Source organism: Arvicola amphibius, chromosome 10 (assembly GCF_903992535.2).
Source record: "Arvicola amphibius chromosome 10, mArvAmp1.2, whole genome shotgun sequence".
NCBI lineage: Eukaryota > Metazoa > Chordata > Mammalia > Rodentia > Cricetidae > Arvicola > Arvicola amphibius.
The window spans coordinates 95459280-95478483 of NC_052056.1; the positions used below are offsets into that span (position 1 = coordinate 95459280).

At 53.3% G+C, this 19204-nt stretch overlaps 3 protein-coding genes across 4 annotated transcripts; 1 reads left to right on the plus strand and 2 right to left on the minus strand.

Moving 5' to 3' along the window:
• Positions 1–39: 39 nt before the first annotated feature.
• Positions 40–1054, plus strand: Ufsp1 (UFM1 specific peptidase 1 (inactive); the record flags this gene model as incomplete). The annotated part of the gene is made up of 1 exon (XM_038344469.2): positions 40–1054. A coding segment is annotated over one exon (789 nt), but the record flags the coding sequence as incomplete, so codon positions are not given.
• Positions 1055–1093: 39 nt separating this feature from the next.
• On the minus strand, positions 1094–12383 carry Srrt (serrate, RNA effector molecule). The gene is given in 24 exon segments (XM_042055905.1): positions 1094–1284; positions 1372–1498; positions 1607–1696; positions 1850–1972; positions 1975–2005; positions 2159–2205; positions 2208–2351; positions 2443–2462; positions 2464–2567; positions 2569–2595; positions 2678–2854; positions 3186–3374; positions 3616–3694; positions 3779–3840; positions 4045–4202; positions 4392–4506; positions 4588–4686; positions 4798–4982; positions 5066–5235; positions 6936–7124; positions 7351–7497; positions 7740–7868; positions 11735–11874; positions 12115–12383. Coding segments are annotated over 23 exon segments (2610 nt in total). The 5' UTR covers positions 11857–11874; positions 12115–12383; the 3' UTR covers positions 1094–1208.
• Positions 12384–14791: 2408 nt separating this feature from the next.
• Positions 14792–19076, minus strand: Trip6 (thyroid hormone receptor interactor 6). Of its 2 annotated transcripts, XM_038345667.1 has the most exons (10): positions 18621–19076; positions 18238–18365; positions 17999–18124; positions 17667–17724; positions 17341–17465; positions 16745–16838; positions 16494–16663; positions 15473–15651; positions 15160–15280; positions 14792–15057 (listed from the first exon to the last, which is right to left on the minus strand). In XM_038345667.1, exons 1-10 carry the CDS (start codon positions 18727–18729, stop codon positions 14926–14928), a joined length of 1242 nt encoding a protein of 413 aa, XP_038201595.1. In that variant the 5' UTR covers positions 18730–19076; the 3' UTR covers positions 14792–14925. The 2 variants fall into 2 exon arrangements, with proteins under 2 accessions (XP_038201595.1, XP_038201594.1); XM_038345666.1 differs by having other exon boundaries at positions 17341–17724.
• Between the last annotated feature and the right edge of the window lie 128 nt (positions 19077–19204).

Genomic DNA, 19204 nt, shown 5'->3' on the forward strand with positions numbered 1-19204 from the left:
CAACTGCGCAGCAAGGCTGCTCGTGTCCGCGCCTTTTAGAAGGCTCGGAAATCGGGGTCTACTTGTGGCATTTCTCCTTCGTGCTTCGGTTTGGTGAGGGTTGCCCGGTTCCGCGCACCCACCCTGCCCGCCGCTAGCTCCAGAAAAGACCGGGAACCCGTAATTCGCCCCGCCTCGGCGGACACCTGTCTGAGCACCCTGGAGCTGCTGAAGGACGTGCACCTGGGCCTGGCTCTGCCCTGCCACCGTCCTGCCCGACTGGCCCTCCTCTCGGGCCACTACCTTTACTATCACTACGGCTGCGACGGACTGGACGACCGCGGCTGGGGATGTGGCTACCGCACGCTGCAGACGCTGTGCTCTTGGCCAGAGGGCCAGTCTTCCGGCGTGCCTGGGCTGGCAGCCATACAGGCTGCCCTGGAGGACATGGGCGATAAGCCCCCCGGGTTCCGGGACTCTCGGGACTGGATTGGCTGTGTAGAGGCCAGTCTCTGCCTTGAACACTTTGGAGGACTTCAGGGGCGCCTATGCCACATGCCCCGTGGAGCCGGACTTCTGGGAGAACTGGAGCGGATTTATTCCCACTTCATGGAGGGCGGCGGCCCAGTAATGGTGGGAGGGGACGCAGATGCTCAGTCTAAAGCCTTGCTGGGAATCTGTGAGGGGCCAGGTCCGGAAGCCTATATACTGATACTGGACCCACACTACTGGGGCACTCCAAAGAACAGTAGCGAACTGCAAGCTGCTGGGTGGGTGGGCTGGCAAAAGGTAAGCAGCGTCTTTGACTCACATTCCTTTTACAACCTGTGCTTGACCAGACGCACCTGAATCGACACCCCTGCCTGCACTGTGGGACAGGCTCCAGAACTGAGACTGCTCACAGGTCCCCAGCAGAGAAGTCTCTTCCATCACCAAAACTCTGGGACAGGGGACAATGGCATAGGCACGTGGATCTGAGTTCAAAGCCAGCCTGGTCTACCCAGCAAGTTCTAGGCTAGCCAGGGTTAGATGGACACGACCCAAAAATAATAATAAACTGGTACAATTCAGCTGACTCGTCCTGCCTGTGTTTGGGAAAAGGTGTACAGCAGCGTTAAGAGACACTACCAAAGTGCTTTTTACTAGCAGGAAAAACAACGTACAAAAAAATTCTCAGCTGATGGGATAAAGTGGTCATGGGTAGTAGATGGTCGTCGATGTAGAGGGGCTCAAAAGAAATCAACGTCATCTGGGGCGTCCAGGTCCCTATATTCCACTATGGCCCTCGGGTCTCCTCGAACCATCCTGTGAAATACAGGGGTGTGGGGTGAACAGGAAGGAGCCCCTGGTCAGGGGAGGGGAAGGCACGTGGGCCTGTCCACTCCTGCTCACCTGTTCCGAGGTTTCCCAGGGTATCCTCCTTGACCTCGAAAAGCATCATAGTTCCCGCGACCGGCACCATACGGAGCATGGGGGTATGGAGGCCCTCCTGTTGGGACTGCAGGGCGGACAGCACCAGCTATGACAAAGACCCAGGTTGAACTAAAAACTGACCTCAACCTCAGCCTAGCTAAGCTCTGGAGCCCTCCTCAAACACCAAGCCCCTGCACTGCCCCTCCAGACTCACCTCCATAGCCCAGGATGGGAGGCCGGGGCTGACCATATGGCATCAGGCCCTGTGGCGTCTGGTGCGGATAGGGAAGTCCTGGAGTCAGGCCTGGGGGGAGTACAACATGGACAGGAACATGAATTACTGCGGGGGAGGAAAGGAAATAACAAGGATTCTAGGAATAGGGCCGGGAGGTTAGTGGGGTACACTTCTCAAGGAGTAAGGATCAGGTGTGGCAGCCCCCCATGGATCGTATCTTACTCTGGGCAGGGCCAGGTGGCTGAGCGGGTTTGATCTCGGGCAAAGCTGGGCGCTTAGCGTCTGTGAGAAAGTTGTTAAAGAATGCCACCTCCTTCTTCACCTCCTCAATCTTCTCTGCGTGCTATTGAAGATATGTTGCGCACAAAACTCAGGGCCCTGGGTGGGAGGGACCAGCAGAGGGCAGCACATGCTGCAGACTCATTCATCCAGAACCCCGTGGGCAGTCACAGCCTCCTCCAGTCCCCCAGGGGTCTTGCTGCCCCAAGGCCACCGCCCAACCCTCCCACCAATTCTTTCCACATCCCAGACCTTGAATTTCTTGCCACTGAGAGGACACAGCCACTTATCCTTGCCAGTTCCTGCGTGTTGGAAGTGACAAACTTCTCCACTTCCTGATCGGGGTCCTTACGCCCCATCTTCTGGGCCTCTTCTTCAGAAAGCGATTCACGCACACTCAGCAGCGGAGTCAGTTTCTCCTCAAACGTCTTCTGCCACTCTAGCACTGTGTGGATTAGATGACAGTGCAGGATGAGAGGGAGCTGGAAGCAGGGGTAAGGAGGGACAGGAGAAGACTGAAGGGACCAGACGCATACCTTCTCCGTGACTGATCCGGTGGAGGCATGGGCCCCCGAACGTGGATTATGCCACAGCGGTTGGGCATCTCGTCTTCGTTGGGGTACTCACAAGTGTTGTAATAATCCAGAGAGTGCACAATCCGGCAAATAGAGGAGGAGCTTATCTAAGACCTGGGGGAGTGAGGACACACCAGGTCACTACACAGGCCTGCACCCCCAGGGGCCACACCCACCCCGGAAGGGCACAGCTGGCACCCTTGATCAGCTTTTCATCCCTCTCCACATTGATCTCTGCTGGGTTGCCTTCCTTGGGAGGCTCCTCAGGAGGGGGCCCTCCACTGCTCCCCAGAAGCTCCTCCTCTTCCGCACTCACTTCCTCAATCAGGTAGTCAGTGATGTTCTTGAGGATGGGGTTCTGCGAGGGCAGGCTCTGACAGGAAGGAGCCGGAGAGTGAGGCAAGAGAACCAAGGCAGAAACGATGGAGAGGGAAGCTTCCTACTGCTCCCCACTGTCTAGGCCCTTCCTGCCCAGCCCAGAAATGACTTAAAATGGGGAGATACCACCCAAAGGGGCAAATAAGGGAAGTTCTGGATAGGATCCAGAGGTCATGAAAATAAGAAAATGAGGTCAGAGGGCAGGTCAGAGGGATAGTGAGTTCTCCCAATTGATTGTTCTACACTTTACCCCCTTCTGACTTCTCAACTTAGATACTCTAAGGAGCTGTTGGATGCACTGGAAACAATCCCTGGGAGTCACCTACTGTGGGCACAGGTGGTGTCCCAGGCTCAGAGGCCCAGAGCTGGGTCCTGTCATCCAGTGTGTGGATCAGCTTAGCTGCCAGCTTGATGTCATTGCGCACTATCTGCTTGTGCTGTGTGATACCATTTATGTTGCGGACACGACGGGTCAGGTCTCTGTTCACACCAGGACTCAATTCACACTCACGGAGCTGTAGGGATACAAAAAGCTGGCCAATGACTGCCCCCAGAAGCTACACCCTCAAGATTGGGCCCTATAGAGAACTGGTGGTTAAATCCAAACTCCCCAAGGGTCAGGGACCAGAGGGATTGAACATGGTCCCAGCCCCACAGCTTCTCAGACAGAAGGGAAATAAGTAGGTGAACACTCGTGGCTGCAAGTGAACAGGCAGAGCCTGCGCTGCTTCCTGCAGCCCCGTGTCCAGCACTTACGCGGATGTTCTGCAGGTTCCAACAGATCTCCTTAATGTTAACGCTGCGGTCAAAAGTCACCCAGCCACGGCGGAAGAACCTACATGAGAAAGCTTGTTAGCAGAGCTTGTTATCTCGGTCCCAGGATGGAGCCAGCGGGACTGCTCATCACTGTCCAGCTCACCTCCTCTCAGGCTGGGGCTCCGACAGCGCCACTCGCATAAAGCCTGGGTACCGCTTACAGAGCTGCAGGAGTCAAGGACAGAGAGAAGAGTGACTCAGCTCACGCCTTTCATCTCCGCACCTTCAGAACCCTAAAGTACCCATCGTCCCCAACACCCAAAACCACAAGGCAGACCAAACCAGGTGTCCCTAAGCCAAAGGAAGTCTGCCACCTGAAGAATCTGAACCTCAGCCAACCCTGTCCCCAAGACCAATGTCCCCACTCACAGAAATGATCTCTGCCCTCGAAATGTTGGGGGCAATGTTGCGCATGAAGAGAGAGCAAGTCTTGTGCAGGGGCCGGGGCTTACACTCCAGCCCTGCAGCATCCTTGGGCTTTTCCCTCTCTTCTTCCTTGGGCTTCTCCTTTTCTTTAAGTGCTTCTTCTAAGCAGGAAGAAGTAGGAGTTAATACAACTTTATTCACTTGGGTGGAGTAGCAGTCACTACCAGACATCACCTCACAGGATGCCTTCCCACCAGACACTCTATCTCTGGAGCATGTTCTCTCTGTCTCTCTCTCCACCAGCCCATGCAGTAAAACAAAGGAGCAGAAACAAGAAAAGTGAAGCGTACCAGTCTCCTCTTTCTCCTCCTCAGCTGGACCACTCTCGGACTCGGACTCGGACTCGGACACACTGCCCTCGTCAAAGCTGTCATCACCACTCTGCTTCCTGTTCCGTTTCTTGCTCTGGGAAACAACAGGAGCCAGCCAATCAAGACCACCCAAGATCCGGTCTGACACCTTGGTCTCATGCAAGACACACCTTACCTTCTTGGGTTCCTTCTCAGCCTCTTCTTTCTTCTCCTCCTTGTCCCCGTCACCCTCAGGTTTCTTAGTTTTGTCATCATTAGGACTGTCATCTTCCGGCTACAGGAAGGACAGGTTCTGAGAATGTCAATCTTTCCCTCTGGCCACCATCAGAGCCACCCCTACCACGCCGCGGTGGAGGTTACGGCTCCCTCAGCCCCCGCCCTTGACCTGTTTTCCATCTTCTTTCTTCTCATCCTTATCGTTGACCTTGCGCTCTCCATCCCCCGGGACTGGTCCAGCACGGCCTTCCTCTTTCTTGTTGGCCTCCCCAGCCTTGCCTGCCTGTTCTTCCTCTTCCTCCTGCTCCAGGATTCGGAGGTCGTTCTCCGTGCCACCTTCCATCTTAATGACAGCTACCAACAACAACAGCAGAGGTCGTAACCAGAACTCCGGCTTCTATTCCCAGCCAAGACCTCCCCAGCCTCTAAGCCCACACCTGCATCTAACATCTTCACAATGGCATCAGCTTTGTCTATGTCCAAGAGAAGGTTGTCAAACCAGCCACTCTCCATGAGGGACAGAAACACCTTCAATCGGTTCTGCAGGGCCCCCCGGGCCTCCTGCCGACGCTTTCCCACCTCATCAGGGTGATACTTAGATCGGAACCTGGGGGAAGAAGCAAGCAGGGTAGGAGAAACAAAACAGTTACTAAAGGTCCAGGCAAGGCTGTGGGGAGGGGCCCAAGAAAGGTGGGGCATAGCCTCTCACACCCACAGAAGGTAATAAAATCAAGAAAGGGGTGCACTAAAACCACCCAATATCCCAAAAGGAGCCAGAGATCATGCTCTGGGAAGATCTGGGGAGAAGCAAGAACTGAGAGCTCTGTTAGGACCATGCTCTGGTCACGGGTCATGAGGCAGCTCTACTGCTGTGGGAAGAAGCACTGGTGTACCAAGGTTTCCATTCCCAATGCTTCACAGAAAGCTAGGGAGCAGGAGCCCTCAGAGAACCTCCCTCTCCTGGCCAAGCCCAGACGAGGTTCCCGCCAACTCCCTCCACCCAGGTGGAGCCAGAAGGAAACCTGAAGTGTACCAGACAGAAAAGGCCAGAAGGCAGGACACCTTTCTTCCCTAGCGGGATGATAAGGCAGTGAAGGGACAGGAAAGAGCAAAGGGTGAGGCCAGGGCTGTACAGCTCAGACAGGCCCATGGGAGAGAAAAGAGGGCTGGAGGGTTAGAATTGGGGTAGAGTGTGAAAAGGAAGCATTTTGATAGGCCTCTGAGGGTAGGGAAGGAAAGCCGAAACAGAACAAACTAGGGTATGAAATAAAGAGGAAAGGAGGTATGTGGAAATGTAAGGGGGGGCCAGAAATCTGAAACAAAAACAGACGAGCTGAGAAAACAAGTGTTCAGCAGAGAGCAGAATATAGACAAAGAAAGAATGAAAGGTTCATGAGCGATCCAAAGACACACAGGGCATCAGAAAGGGCACACAAGGACAGGACAGGACAGGACAGGCTGAGCAGAGAGGAAAGCCGCAGGCGTCACCTCCAGGATCTTTACCTTGGCTGCTTGGTCAAACAGAGCTCAAGATTTAACTAGTGGCGCCCAGGGCCCATGCTGGCTGGCGGGCTGCCCGCTGGCTCCTGGCTGGGGTGACCGGCCTAGATGCCCCGCCCCCGCGGGCCTCCGCGGTGGGGGCCCTAACTGACTAGCTGCCTAAGCAATACATTCAGCTAGACCACTGCATTGTGCACAGCGGTGCCCTGCCTGTCTGCCTGGCCGGGCCCCGCCGCTCTGCCAGGGGCTCATGTATGGGCTGGGTATGGTGGGGGTGGAGGTGGGTTTGCTCCGAGCTCCGTCGATGAGCGGGTGTAGTTCCCAGTTCTGGCTCTTTTCAAGGAGGAGGAGCAGAAAGAGGATGAGGAGGAGGAGCAGGAGAGGGGAAAAGATGGTTGATTAAAATTAAAACATCCACATAAAGAAAAAAAATTCAAATTCTTTTTTCTGTCAAACGACCCTGAGATCTTGGCTGTTCTTGTCTGGCTTCACTCGTTGCCTTTGGGAGACCACTGCCACACAGGGTCCTGGTGACTGGGGATGATGACCCACACCAACAAGAGGGTCACAGTCTTGTGCTGCCCCCAGAGGCTGAGTAGCTCTGGTCAGCTGCCTGGAGGTGTCCCAGTGAGGACAGCAGAGAAGGGAGACGGGTGGGAGGGTCCCACCAGCCAACACTGTTTCCCTCCCCTTTCCCACTCCCAGGAAGCACCATGTTGGGGGCACAGGAGGACAAGGCTGCAGCTCCTCCAGCCAGACCGAAGAAATGGGCCAGGGCAAAGGGGGCAGGCACACAGGGGCACTCACCACTCCTCATCTTTATGAGCCAGGAAAAAGTCCTGCATCTGCTGCCTTCGGAAGTCGAGCTTGTAGTCATTGTAGCGCTTAACTGCCTCGGTCTCATCCACAGAGTCATCCAGGGACAGGAGGAATTCTTTAAAGGACTTCATTACGGGTGGTGGCACACCCAAGTCAATCTCTGCAATGCTGCCTAGCCTGAGGGTTCAATCAGGAAGGCTTGGTTGTGAAGGAGAGGTAGGGCCTAGGCAGTCAGACACCCACCCCTTCCTTTGCCCACATGCCCACCACCGCAAGCGGTAAGTGCTAACTTCACAGGCACCCAGAACCTAGTCCTCTCCCAGGTTCCAACCATAGTCTCTAGCAGCCCCAGACAGTCCCCGAAACCTGGAAAATCCCTTCTCCCCACAACCCCAGGCTTTACCTGGCCTGGATAGGCAGGACATGGTGCTGCATGATGTGGACGTCTGGGTGGCCCCAGGGCTGAGGGGGGCCGTAAGTTGGTCCCCCACCCCCCCCAGCATAGGGCATGTCATAGCCACTGTGGTATGGGTCAGAGCTGTGCTCATCCCTGAGGGTAGGGGACACAAAAGTCAGACACAGAAAGAACCAGAGCCACCTCTCCAGGACATGGACAAGGGCAGGAGGAGGGGCACACATAGAATGTAGTCTCTCACCCAAGGGATAAATGGGACAAAGGAAGGCTGTATGTGGGGGATGGCCGAGACATAGAAGCAACCAGCTTTCAGCAGGAGAGGAGGGCTGAAGCCCGAGGGAGCTGAGGGTTATAAAAAGAAAGCAATGCCACCTCACCAGTCTCTCCGCATGCGCTTTTGTGGAGGGCTAAGTTCATGGCGAGGGGGTGAGAAGCGCTCCCTTCGATTCCGGTCATAATCTCGATATTCGCCCCGACTGCGGCGCTCACGGCCACGGTCCCACTCTCTGAAAGTAAGAACAAGTCACAAAAGGAAAGACGATAGCTAAGGTTGAAATGCAGATGCATTGGTGGAATGCTTGCTGGAAAACACAGGCCTAGCTGGGCTGCAGTGGCATATGCTTTTAATCCCAGCACTTGGGAAACAGAGGCAGGTGGATCTCAGTGAGTTTAAGGCCAGTCCAGTCTACAAAGCAAGTCTATTACACAGAAAAACTGTCTCAAAAAACAAAAAAAAGAAGAGGAGGAGGAGGAGAAGAAAGCACAGGCCTTGGGTTCATTCTCTAGCACTGCACACACACACACAAGGCACAGTAGCTTGACAGCTGTGGTGGTTCACACACAGGTTGGCCTTCAACTCCCTATGTGACCACAGCTTCACTTTGAACTTATCTGCTGCTTTCACATCCCAAGTGCACACATCACTACAACACTTCCATTAAAGCAAAGCTTTAGCATCTGTGAACCTTAAAACTATACACTAATATAGGTTACTGTGGAGGTACAGAAACTCAATCTAGTGTGAACCCTAAAACTATACACTAATATAGATCTCGTGCTTCCTGAATTTGTTCCACCTTTGAGCTGTGTACCCGTCAGGCTGCCCCTGAACTCACTCTGCATACTAGGCAGTACCTAAACTTGAGACCCTCCTGCCTCAGTTTCAAGAGGGAAGAGATTATAAGCTTAGATCACAAAGTTATTCTGAGGAGGTCTGGTTCAGAAGAGCGCCCACAGTGGTAAGATGGAAAGACAGGGCCGGGCGGTGGTGGCACACACCTTTAATCCCAGCACTCGGAAGGCAGAGGCAGGCGGATCTCTGTGAGTTCGAGACCAGCCTGGTCTACAAGAGCTAGTTCCAGGACAGGCTCCAAAGCCACAGAGAAACCCTGTCTCGAAAAAACCAAAAAAGATGGAAAGACAGATAACCGTGGCCCACATGTATTATCATAAAAGAAAAACACTTAAATGGCCCTTTCAGACAATTTGGGCTACACCGCTATACCTTCTGCATAAAGTTAACAGACTCCTGCTGTGCTGGCAGAGTTCTCAAACTTTTTTTTTTTTGAGACAGGTTTTCCTGTGTAGCCCTAGCTGTTGTGGAACTCGTTCTGTAGAGCAGGCTGGCCGCCGGGCTCAGAAAAATGCCTGCATCTGCTTCCCAGGTGCTGGATTAAAGGTGTGGGCCACCAAGCCCAGCCACTCTCATTCCTCCTGCCTCAGCCTCTCAAGCAGCTGGGCCAGGTAGTTTTCAGGCATTGTGGGGTTTTTTTTTGGGGGGGGGGGATTTATTTATATATCTTTTAGACAGGGTCTTTCTATGTGGTCCTAGCTGTCCAGGAACTCACTGTGTAGATCAGGCTGGCCCCTGACTCCTGCGACTAATAGAAGGTGTGAGGCCCTCGCTGGTCCCCTTTTTAGTTTTTGAGACAGGTTCTTCTCATTTGTAATCATGGCTGGTCTGGAACTCCCTACTTAAACCAGGATTGTCTCCAACTTGCACAAATCCTCCTGCATTTGCCTCAGGAGTGCTGATTACAGGGTGAGCTCTGTTCCTGGAAAGAGAAGTTTAAAAGCTGAGGCAGGTACCTAGCACTTGGAAAATGGAGGCAGCTACATAGTAAATATGAGACCAAACGAGGCTACTATAAGGCCCTGTCTTTAAAAAGTTAGCTGGACTGTTTCACCAAAACCACACCAGTAGGCTATGCTGTAGCTTGCCTTGAATGTTCAATGCCCTACTACTCACTGTACTACCAGCTCTTTGAGCAGCTCCTGACATTTCTCACTATACAGTATCAAGATATATTCCACAGGGCAAGTCATTAATCCCAGTACTCAGGAGGCAGGTGGATGTCTAAGTTCCAAGGCCAGCTGGGTCTACAAAATGAGTTTCAGGACAGCCAGGAATACACAGAGAAACCCTGTGTTTAAAACAAACAACCCACACACACAACCAAAAAACAAAAACAAAAACAAAAAACAAAAAAGACCTATTTCATAAAAGGCTTCTCATCTCAGAAAAGTCTGAACACTAGGACATTTTCAAGCTCATACCAGTAGATACAAGTTTTCCAAAATTTGTTTCTACCATCAAGTTCCATTGGCAACAAATATAGACAGCTTCTTCTAAGCAACAATTTCTCTTAGCTTATTATTCTTCTGCACAAGTCTGCTAACATCAGGGTGAAGTCCCAGTGTTGACACTGCTCAAATAAAAACGGCTCCAGTAAAGCTGCTCCAGGCTCCCCAGCCAACCACACAACTGCTCCTGCTAAAGACACCGACCCTAAAGGTAGCACAGTGCTCTAGAACGAATACTTCCCATCGGCCACTCATCCTGAAAACCAAACCAGAAACACTAATTGATGGTCTTTCTCCTAGCTGGCATCCTTTCCATGACCTCCGTGCTAAGCATCTGCTCCTCAGAAATCAAGTTTCTCTGCAATGATCTCTCACTCGTGGCTATTTGTGGCATGTACCCAAAGCCACTCTGACCTCGCTGTTGAACTCTGAAGGACTTCATCTAGTTTCAGACTCAGAAAAGCAACTCTCTCAAGAGGAAGAAACACCAAGGAAAGCTGGGTATGGTGACTCACTCCTAACTCAAACACTGAAGGGGCTGAGGCAGGAGGATCATGTTCCAGGCCAGGCTATACTACATAATGAGACCCTGTCTGAAAAACCAAAGTGCAAGGGGTGTAGAGAGATGGCTCTCAGCAGTTCAGAGGACCGAGGCTCTGTTCTAAGAATCACACGGCAGCTCACAACCATCTGTCAACTTTCCAGTTCTAGGAATACAACACTGTTCTGCCGTATTCTTTCGCTTTTTTTCCCTTTTTTTTCTTTTCTCTCTCTTTTTTTTTTTTTTTTTTTTTTTTTTTTGAGACAAGGTTTCTCTGTAGCTTTGGAGCCTGTCCTGGAACTAGCACTTGTAGACCAGGCTGGCCTCAAAACTCACAGAGATCCGCCTGCCTCTGCTGGGATTAAAGGAGTGCCACCACCGCCCACCGGCCTTTCTTTGCTTTTTGGGTTTTTGTTTCTTTTTGTTTGTTTATTTGTTTTGTTTGTTTTTTTATCCTAGCACTGGGAAAGCAGAGGCAGACAGGTCTCTGAGCTTAATGTCTGCCTGGTCTATGTAGTGAATTTCAGGACAGCCAGGACTACAGAGACCCTGTATCACACACACACCCCTAAAAGAAAGGAAACACAAAGCTGACAAAACAAGGAAACAAAAATAGATAGATAAAAGATACAATGTACAAGTAACAAAATGCAGTGCTTCTTGGACAAGGGCCATAACTTCTTGAGCTCTTGCCCAGCAAGTACAAAGACCTCGGTCCCATCCCTAGCACGGCTTACCGAAGGATGTGGTGGCACATGCCTGTAATCCCAGCACTGGGGAAGGTAGACAGAATCAGAAGCTTAATGTCATCCTTGGCTACCCAGCAAGTTCCAAGCCAAAGGGCTAAGAAACCTCCTGATGCCTCTATAAAGGCTGATTTTCCCATTCAAACTCTTGGCTCTAACGCTTTGATCTGTCTGTTCGTCCTTACAGTGCAGGTTTGAGCTGGAGTTCTCCCTATGTGGCCTACACCTGCACGGTAGATGCACCGGTCCAACTAGCTAGCTGCATAGGGCTCCTGTCCACTGCTACCACTGGCTGTCACTTTGATCTTAAACGCTTTTCAAATCCAAGACAACAGTCAATAGATGGAATTACAGAAAACGGTCCAATGGTGGACTACATCTTAACAAAATTTTTTAAGGGAAAAGGCGACGCAGGTAAGGTGCAACGGAATAAAACCGCGGAGTGGAAAGGCTGGGGGGCGGGGGGGGGGGGAAACTACGTTAAAATTTAATATAGTCTCACCGGTCATTCCAATCGTCCCCTCGCCGTCTTTCATCTCTTTCCCGGGAACGGTCATAGTCGCTCCGTTCTCTTCGAAATTTGTCCCTCCGTCTCCGATCGTATTCGTCATCACTGTCACCCATCGTGCTGTCAGAGGAGGCCTGGGGCCCGGCGGCGGGCGGACACGGTGATGATGAACAAGGAGGACCAGAGGAAGGACAGTCCCCCGGGGGCAGCACGCCCGCCTCCCTCCCGCCGAGGCCGGCCTGCCATCCCGGGCAGGGCGATCGCTCCGACAGTGCCACTGTCCCCAGGGGTTCCCCCTTGTCCACCCCGAAGCCCCCGGGCACGGTCCTCTGCTTCCGATCCCGCCGCCCGGGCCTTTCCTTCCCCTCCCCCACCTGGCAGCGGTCGGGTCCGTTGGAAGCGCGCGCCGGCGGCGGGCTTGTTTTCCGGGCGGACCGGAACGCGCGGCGATGGCTCGCAAGGAGGGTTGGAAGGAGGACGGGGCGATGCTCGGCCCGGAGGCCGAAAAGGAGGAGGGCGAGACGGCTGAGGGTGAGCGGGGTTAGCGCGCGCGGTCGGAGCAGCCCCGAGCTGGGCTTCTAACTACAAACAAGCCCCCCGGCCAAACTTAAACTAAGAGAGAGGAAGAGGGGCTGATGGGAAAAGGGTGGAGACGCGGAAATCTCGCGCGGTGTTACGACAAAAAAATCCCTCAAGCGCTAGGAGCTACGGAAGCTGAGCGCGGCCAAGCCAGGCGTCCCCTAAGTGCTCGTTCCTTTTGCACACGAGGGTAATGGAGATGGGGAGGGAATTTCGCTCCCTCTAACGTCTTCTGGGTCGGAACAAGTTTGCATCCAAGAGTTGCTCTGCAAGAACCCTGGGCTATTGCACCTCTTGACCTCTTCAAGGGTGGATTTGCCCTCTCCACGCTATGGATGGGGTTGAGGGCAGTGGATGTCTAGGGAATAATGCATAGAAGCAACCATTTTAAACGCATCTCCTCCCACCATTTTCTCCTTCCGCAGAAATCCACGGTATGTGCTACCTGCAAAACGCGCTCTTCCTGCTTTTCTTCGACAGAGGCGCCTAATCCTCGTGAAAACCATGCAGATCTCAGTTTTAGTGCCCAATACTTTAATGGAGAAGCTGTACATAGCAGTCAAAACAACCGCCAGGATCTTGTAGCTCCCAGTTTAAACGCGTAATTCCCCAAGATAACACTAAGTCCGTCTCAGTAAATAGAATGCCAAGCTAAAAAAAAATGGGGCAGCCTTGCTCCCAGCAAGAAAACCTCAGCATGTAAAAAGATGTCTTTCCAATAAGGGGCATTTTAAAATTTAGTACAGTCATGTTGGCACCGGCCTGTAATCCCAGTTACTCAAGAAATTGAAGCAAGAAAATCACAAATTCAAAGACTGCAGAACAATTTAGTGAAGCCCTGTCACAAAAACATTTTCCTCCGGGCGGTGGCGGCACAGGCCTTTAATCCCAGCACTTGGGAGGCAGAGGCAGGCCGATTTCATTGAGTTCAAAGCCAACCTGGTGTTCAAGAGCTAGTTCCAGGTGAGGTTCCAAAAGTACCGAGAAAACCCTGCCTCAAGAGAGAGAGAGAGAGAGAGAGAGAAATATTTACAAAAGGGTCTGGAAAAAGGTTCAGTGATTCAGAGAATTTCCTAATCTTGCAGAGAACCAGTTTCATTATGTCTGGTGTCTCGCGGGTTAACTCCAGTTCCTGGGGATCTGATGAGCTCTCCTGGACTACAAGGGCACCATGCTCAAATGCCCATATACCCACCCACACATGGGTACACACACACAATTCTTTTTTCTTCTGTTTAGCCCTGGCTGTCCTGGAACTCACTCTGTAGACCAGGCTGGCTTAGAACTCAGAGATCCGCCTGCCTCGCCTCCCAAGTGCTGGGATTAAAGGCGTGCACCACCGTGCCCAGCTCATCCACACATAGTTTAAGATGAGGGAAGCAGTGGCGGTAGATGGCTCGAGTTAGAATGCTTGCCTACCATATGAAAGAACCTGGGTTTAGGAAGAAACCAAACAAGAAGGAGAGAGGGAGGCGGGGTACAGTTTAGTGGTAGGGCATTTGCTTAGCGTGTATGTCTCCCTGATCCATCCCCAGCACCCTCCCCAAAAAAGTAGCCAGACACAGCAGTGCATTCCTATAATCTCAGCATTTGAGAAGTAAAGGCAGAAGGATCTAGAGTTCAAGAACAGCCTCGGCTATCTCAGCTGTGTATCAAATTCAAGGGTAGCCTGGGATACATCAGAACTGGTCCTTAATAAAAAGTACTTCATGTGGCTCTAGCCTATGTCATGACATCACAGTTAAATACGCTGAGAAGGTCAGCGTCCCCGGTGAACACAGGACCTGCTATACCGACTCCCTTTGAAAAACAGCAAAGAAAATTGAAATCAGCTAGCATGTCAAGTGCATCGGCTCCTTCCTTCCAGGGCAAGATCAAGATGAGGAAATAGTATGTGCCACCAAGCCTGGCACTGTGGTTCCTGCATGAGAACCGTGGCTGGTGGGCCTTGACCTGCAACATCGCTTGCCAAGTCTGCTGTCAGAAGACTGAAGGAATTGAAAGAGCAGTAGAAATGGAACCATTTGAGGAATCCATAGCCTACAATAAATGGGCTAATTAACGATGTAATGACAACGAAAGCATAGGACAGCAGGATAGCAACCAGGCGTGGTGGCACATACCTTTAATCCCAGCACTCAGGAAGCAGAGGCAGTCAGAAAGATCTCCATGAATTCAAGGCCAGCATGGTCTAGAAAGTGAGTTCCAGGACAGCCAGGGCTGTTAAACAGAGAAACACTATCTCCAAAAAAAAAAAAAAAAAAAAAAAAAAAAAAAAAAAAAAAAAAAAAACCCAAATACATAAATAAAGTATAAGATATCATTTGTCTTAGGCATGATCTCACTATGGAGTCCTCACTGGCATGGAACTTCCTATGTAGACCAGGCTGGCCCCAAACTCCCAAGTGCTGGAATTTGAGGCTTACACAGCCCTCATCCTCTAAGATCCCAATGAAACAGCAGATTCACAAGTACTTTTAAACTCTTCAGGGGTTATTATTTCACAAAGAGGGGAAGAGGCGATAGCACTTGGTAACAAACAGTAAAGGTAGTTGTCGGGAGGTGACGGACGGGGCTGAGATCCCAGCAGGCACTTGTAGGAAGAGTCAACAGTCAGTGGTGACAGTGGCCGAGAGCTCTTGGATGCGCCAGGCACTGCAAGCCTTGCACAAGATGTGGCCATCCAGCGGGTAGCAGCCTTGACACTCACCCTCAGAGGACAGCAGCAGCCCACACTCCTGCAGGGAGAAACAATACCTTCCCATTAGCCCAAGAGCACTGTGTCTCCCCCAACATCCCAGGCTCTGCAAAGCCCTTGTTCTCATCCAGGGACCCCTCACCTCACACTTGTAACAGCCAATGTGGAAACTTCGGTCCAGAGCAACGATTCTCACCGTCTCCTCCTGACCTGGTTCTGGCATGATGGCCCCACCACACACTGAGCACCGTGGGGCAAATTTCCTGAGGTGGAAGGGAACCATAGGGGCTTTCAGGGCCCCCCCCCCCCCCGTAGGAGGCTCACAATGGAGCCGAGCCAAAGTGCAAAGGGGAGGGAAATGAGAAGGATTGGGAAAGAAAGGGATGTCAAAGAAAGAGAGGACCAGAAGTCACAAAGGAACATGAAGAGACAGGATAGGTGAGTCAAGGCAAGACCTGTGGAAATCCTCAATGCAGTGGATCTGGCTGGTGGCATCCACTGTGAAAGGGATGCCATCGAGGCCACGGTGACACACCACACAGGTGAAGCAACCAGGGTGGTAGGCCTTCCCCATAGCCCTCAGGATTCGGTCCAGGATGGGTTCAGAGCACGTGGAACACTTCTCCAGGGTGGCCTAATAGGAAGGAGGAAGGAAGGTCAGACAGAAGCAGCGACAGCCAGGGAGGCTCGCTGTCCACCCACCCATCTTCTGTGCGCAGTTCCCGCACAGGATTCAGTGGAAGGTGGCCAGGCATCTTTCGGTTCTTATCCCAGCACTGTGGCTTCCAGACAAGGAATTTAGCTTCCACACACTTCCTTCTCCAGTAGGATGAGTCAACAGTAATGGCTGCCTCTGAGGAACGCTGCCAGGCTTTCACAAATGACCTCAACCCTAAAATGCCTTCCAGCTGGGTATGGGGACTGGACCACATCTGTGTTCCTAGCTCTCGGGAGGCTGAGGCAGGAGGACCATGACTTCAGGGCCAGCCTGGGCTACACAGTGACAGGAAGGAAGGAAGGGAGGGAGGGAGGGAGGGAGGGAGGGAGGGAGGAAGGAAGGAAGAAAGGAAGGAAGGCAGGCCAATTGAAAAGAGCAGCTGCTCTCCCCACCCCCCTCAACTAGTATCCACATTTAACTCCTTCCTTGCTCTGGGGGCTGAAGCTCAGTTGGTTAAGTGTTTGCTCAGCATGCATGAAACCCTGGATTCCATTTCCAGCACCCCCTAAAACACCTGGTGGCACATGCCTGGAATCCCCATACCCCGCGAAATTCTTCCTTAGCTATATACATAAGAGTTTCAGGCCAGCCTGGGATACACGACATATTATCCCAAAACAATAAACTAGAAATCAAAGAAAGAAAACCCAAAATGCTCTTTTGGTTTATGGGCCAACTGATCTTTGGAAACGTGCCCCATCTCTCTCAGACAGGAGCCCGCCTGCCCATCGCGGATGCTTGGCTCAGCCCCCACTCACCACGTAGCAGCTCTCGCAGTAAGCCCTCCTCTCTACGGCGTAGAAATGCTGGCCCCGGAGCTGGGCCCGACAGGTAGAACACACAAAACAACCAATGTGGAAGACGCGGTCCAGGGCCACAACCCCAGCTCCATCGCCAACCACATCTTCGCCACAGCCACCGCAGCGCCCTGAGGATGGAGAGCAATGAGATCCGCGCACAGCTCCACCGTCTCCGCCCTCTTCCCACCCTACCCACCAGGCCAGCTCACCAAAGTACTCCCCACTGGGCGGGTGGCTCATGTCATGCACCAGTTTCTTAGTCAGTCTCTCCAGCTCCTCTTCTGGAGGTTGGCTTAAGGGGACCTGTAGTGAGAATCAGGGCTTTGCGGTGCGGGCCTACAGTCTCTAATATCATAATTTATCCGTAAGGTCAGGAACCCTGAAATCTCCTCTGAGAACGTCTCTCAGAAGCTGCTGGGGGCGGTGGGGAGCCCTAGCCCCTTCCCTTTGGCCATCTTGACCCTTGACCTGTGAGTACTCTAAAACCAGGAATGATGTATTCATTTATTTATATCTGCGCAGTGTCTCATACAGCCTAGGCTGGTGGAACTCGTTACGTAGCCAAAGATGACCTTAATCTACCGATCCTGCTGCCTCTACCTCCATCACGCCTGGTTTATGTGGTGCTGTGGATAGAACCCTAGGAGCTTCTGCATACCAAGCAAGCACTCTACCAACTGAACCATATCCCCAGCCCTAAAACCAGCATCCTAAGCAACCCCCAGCCTCCAAGCCGCCCAATCAATGCCCAGTTACCTACAATGACCACAAACCACAGTGCCCCCTGACCCCCATCCCGGCTTACCTGGGGCCCATGCCCGCCTCCTCTTCCTCCTCCTGCAGGGCCATGTATTCCAGCAGCTTCCTCCTTAACCCCTGGTCCTGGCTCACGGTGACCCCTATAGCCAGACCCCCAGACTTCACCACGGCCTGGCAAAGGAAAGTGGGGGCCCGGAAGAGGCCCAGAGGCCTGAGAGGCTCCCCGCCTAGGAAGTCCACAGCCTCTCACAGGTTGAGCCACCTTCACTTGCACGGGGAAAGCAGGACCAGCCGGAGTGCTGGCGGTAGCATAGGAGGCTGGGGTAGGTCCGCCATAAGGGGATGCTGGGAGCATAGGGGTTGGACCCGCACCTCCACTGGGCTTCAGGGAGCCTGCACGGTAAGCATGGGGTGGAGGGGCCTCAAAAGCCTGGGGAGACAAGCAATGCAGAAACAGTGAGTAAGGCAGAACCACCATCCAGGCAAGCCAGGTGGGAGCCCTGGGGAAGCAATGACTTTTGACAAGTTCCCAGAAACAAGGCCTGACAAGAAGGAAGCTCGGGCTTCCTGGGCTTCCTGGAGCCAGGCGTCTATTAGTTGCGAAGAGGGTAGGTGGGGAGTGGAAAGGGTGAGCTGAGGCTGAGAATCCACAAAAGGGAACTGGCTGGGGACGGGGAAGCAGAAACAGGACACAGGACACAGACCTGTCGGTCTGGTCGCCGAGGAGGATGACTGCGACCTCCGTCCAGATCCGCCAACATGCTGGTGAGCGAATCGATCTCAGCATCCAGGCTTCCAGGGCGGATGACGCCCCTGTCTGGCGGGAGCCCCTGGAGACAGAGCCAAAGCAGGGAGAACAAACATAAACCACAACCCCTGGGCTTCTCTCGCCTTCAACCTGAGAAAGAGACCCACACACCCTACCCTCACCTCCAAGTCTCACCTGCAGGCGCTGGGGTGCTCCGTGGGATCCCACCCAGGAAGGCCCTCGATCGTCCTGTACCCCCAAAGGCTGGTAACATTGCTCAGGTGGGAGGGGGCAAAAATTGACCCTGGGGTGGGGCTGGAGTGCTGTACGGGAGAGAACAGACGTGGGAATGAAGAAGGGGTACCTCCTGAAGGCTGCCCTTTTCGGGGCGCCTCTCCTTCACGTACCTGGGGCGTCTGGGAATGGATAGGAGTCAGGGAAGGTTGCACAAGAGGTAGGGGCCTCTGGCTTGGGGAAGAGACAGCAGGAAGCAGACAGGCAGGGAAGAAAAGGCGAAGAGGAGCGGCCGGCCAGTGGCCCTTCCGCCACTCCCGGGTGTGTGAGAGAGGAACACTTACTTGCTCCATGGGCCGGTGGCGGCCCCAGGGCGCCTCGGGGAAAAGCTCTTCCCTGAGAGACTCTGGAGGGCTCTGGCTGCTTCGGGGGAAGCCAGGTGGGTCCCGACATGGTCTGGAATGGTTACTCCACTCCAGACAGAGGTCAGGGCCCCCACAAGCCCGGAGGCCGGAGCCTTGAGCCCCTTCCCTCCCCTTCCGTCCCCCGCCCCGTTTGGGACTCCTGCAAAGAAACTTTTTCTGGCTTTTTTTCCCCTTCCTCCCCAATTTTGGGGACGACCACGCCCCCTGACGTCACCGCATTCCTGGGGGAGGGTCACGTGGTCCCCTAAACCCTAATCTGCAATCCCTCCTCTCTCTGGCCCCCTCCTGTTAAGAAAGAACCGCCCTCCTCCGGAGCCAAGCCACAGGGTGGGCTGCAAGCTGCTCAGAGCGGCTGCGGCCCAGCAACTCTCTGTGATCCCTGCCCCGGTTCTGCACGTGGCAGCCTCTTGGCCGGGACTCCAAAGGCTTCTGGTCTCCACCCCCTTCCAGATCTCTGCCTTCCCACCCGCCCCCCTCACCTACCCACCAGCAGGGCTCCACCA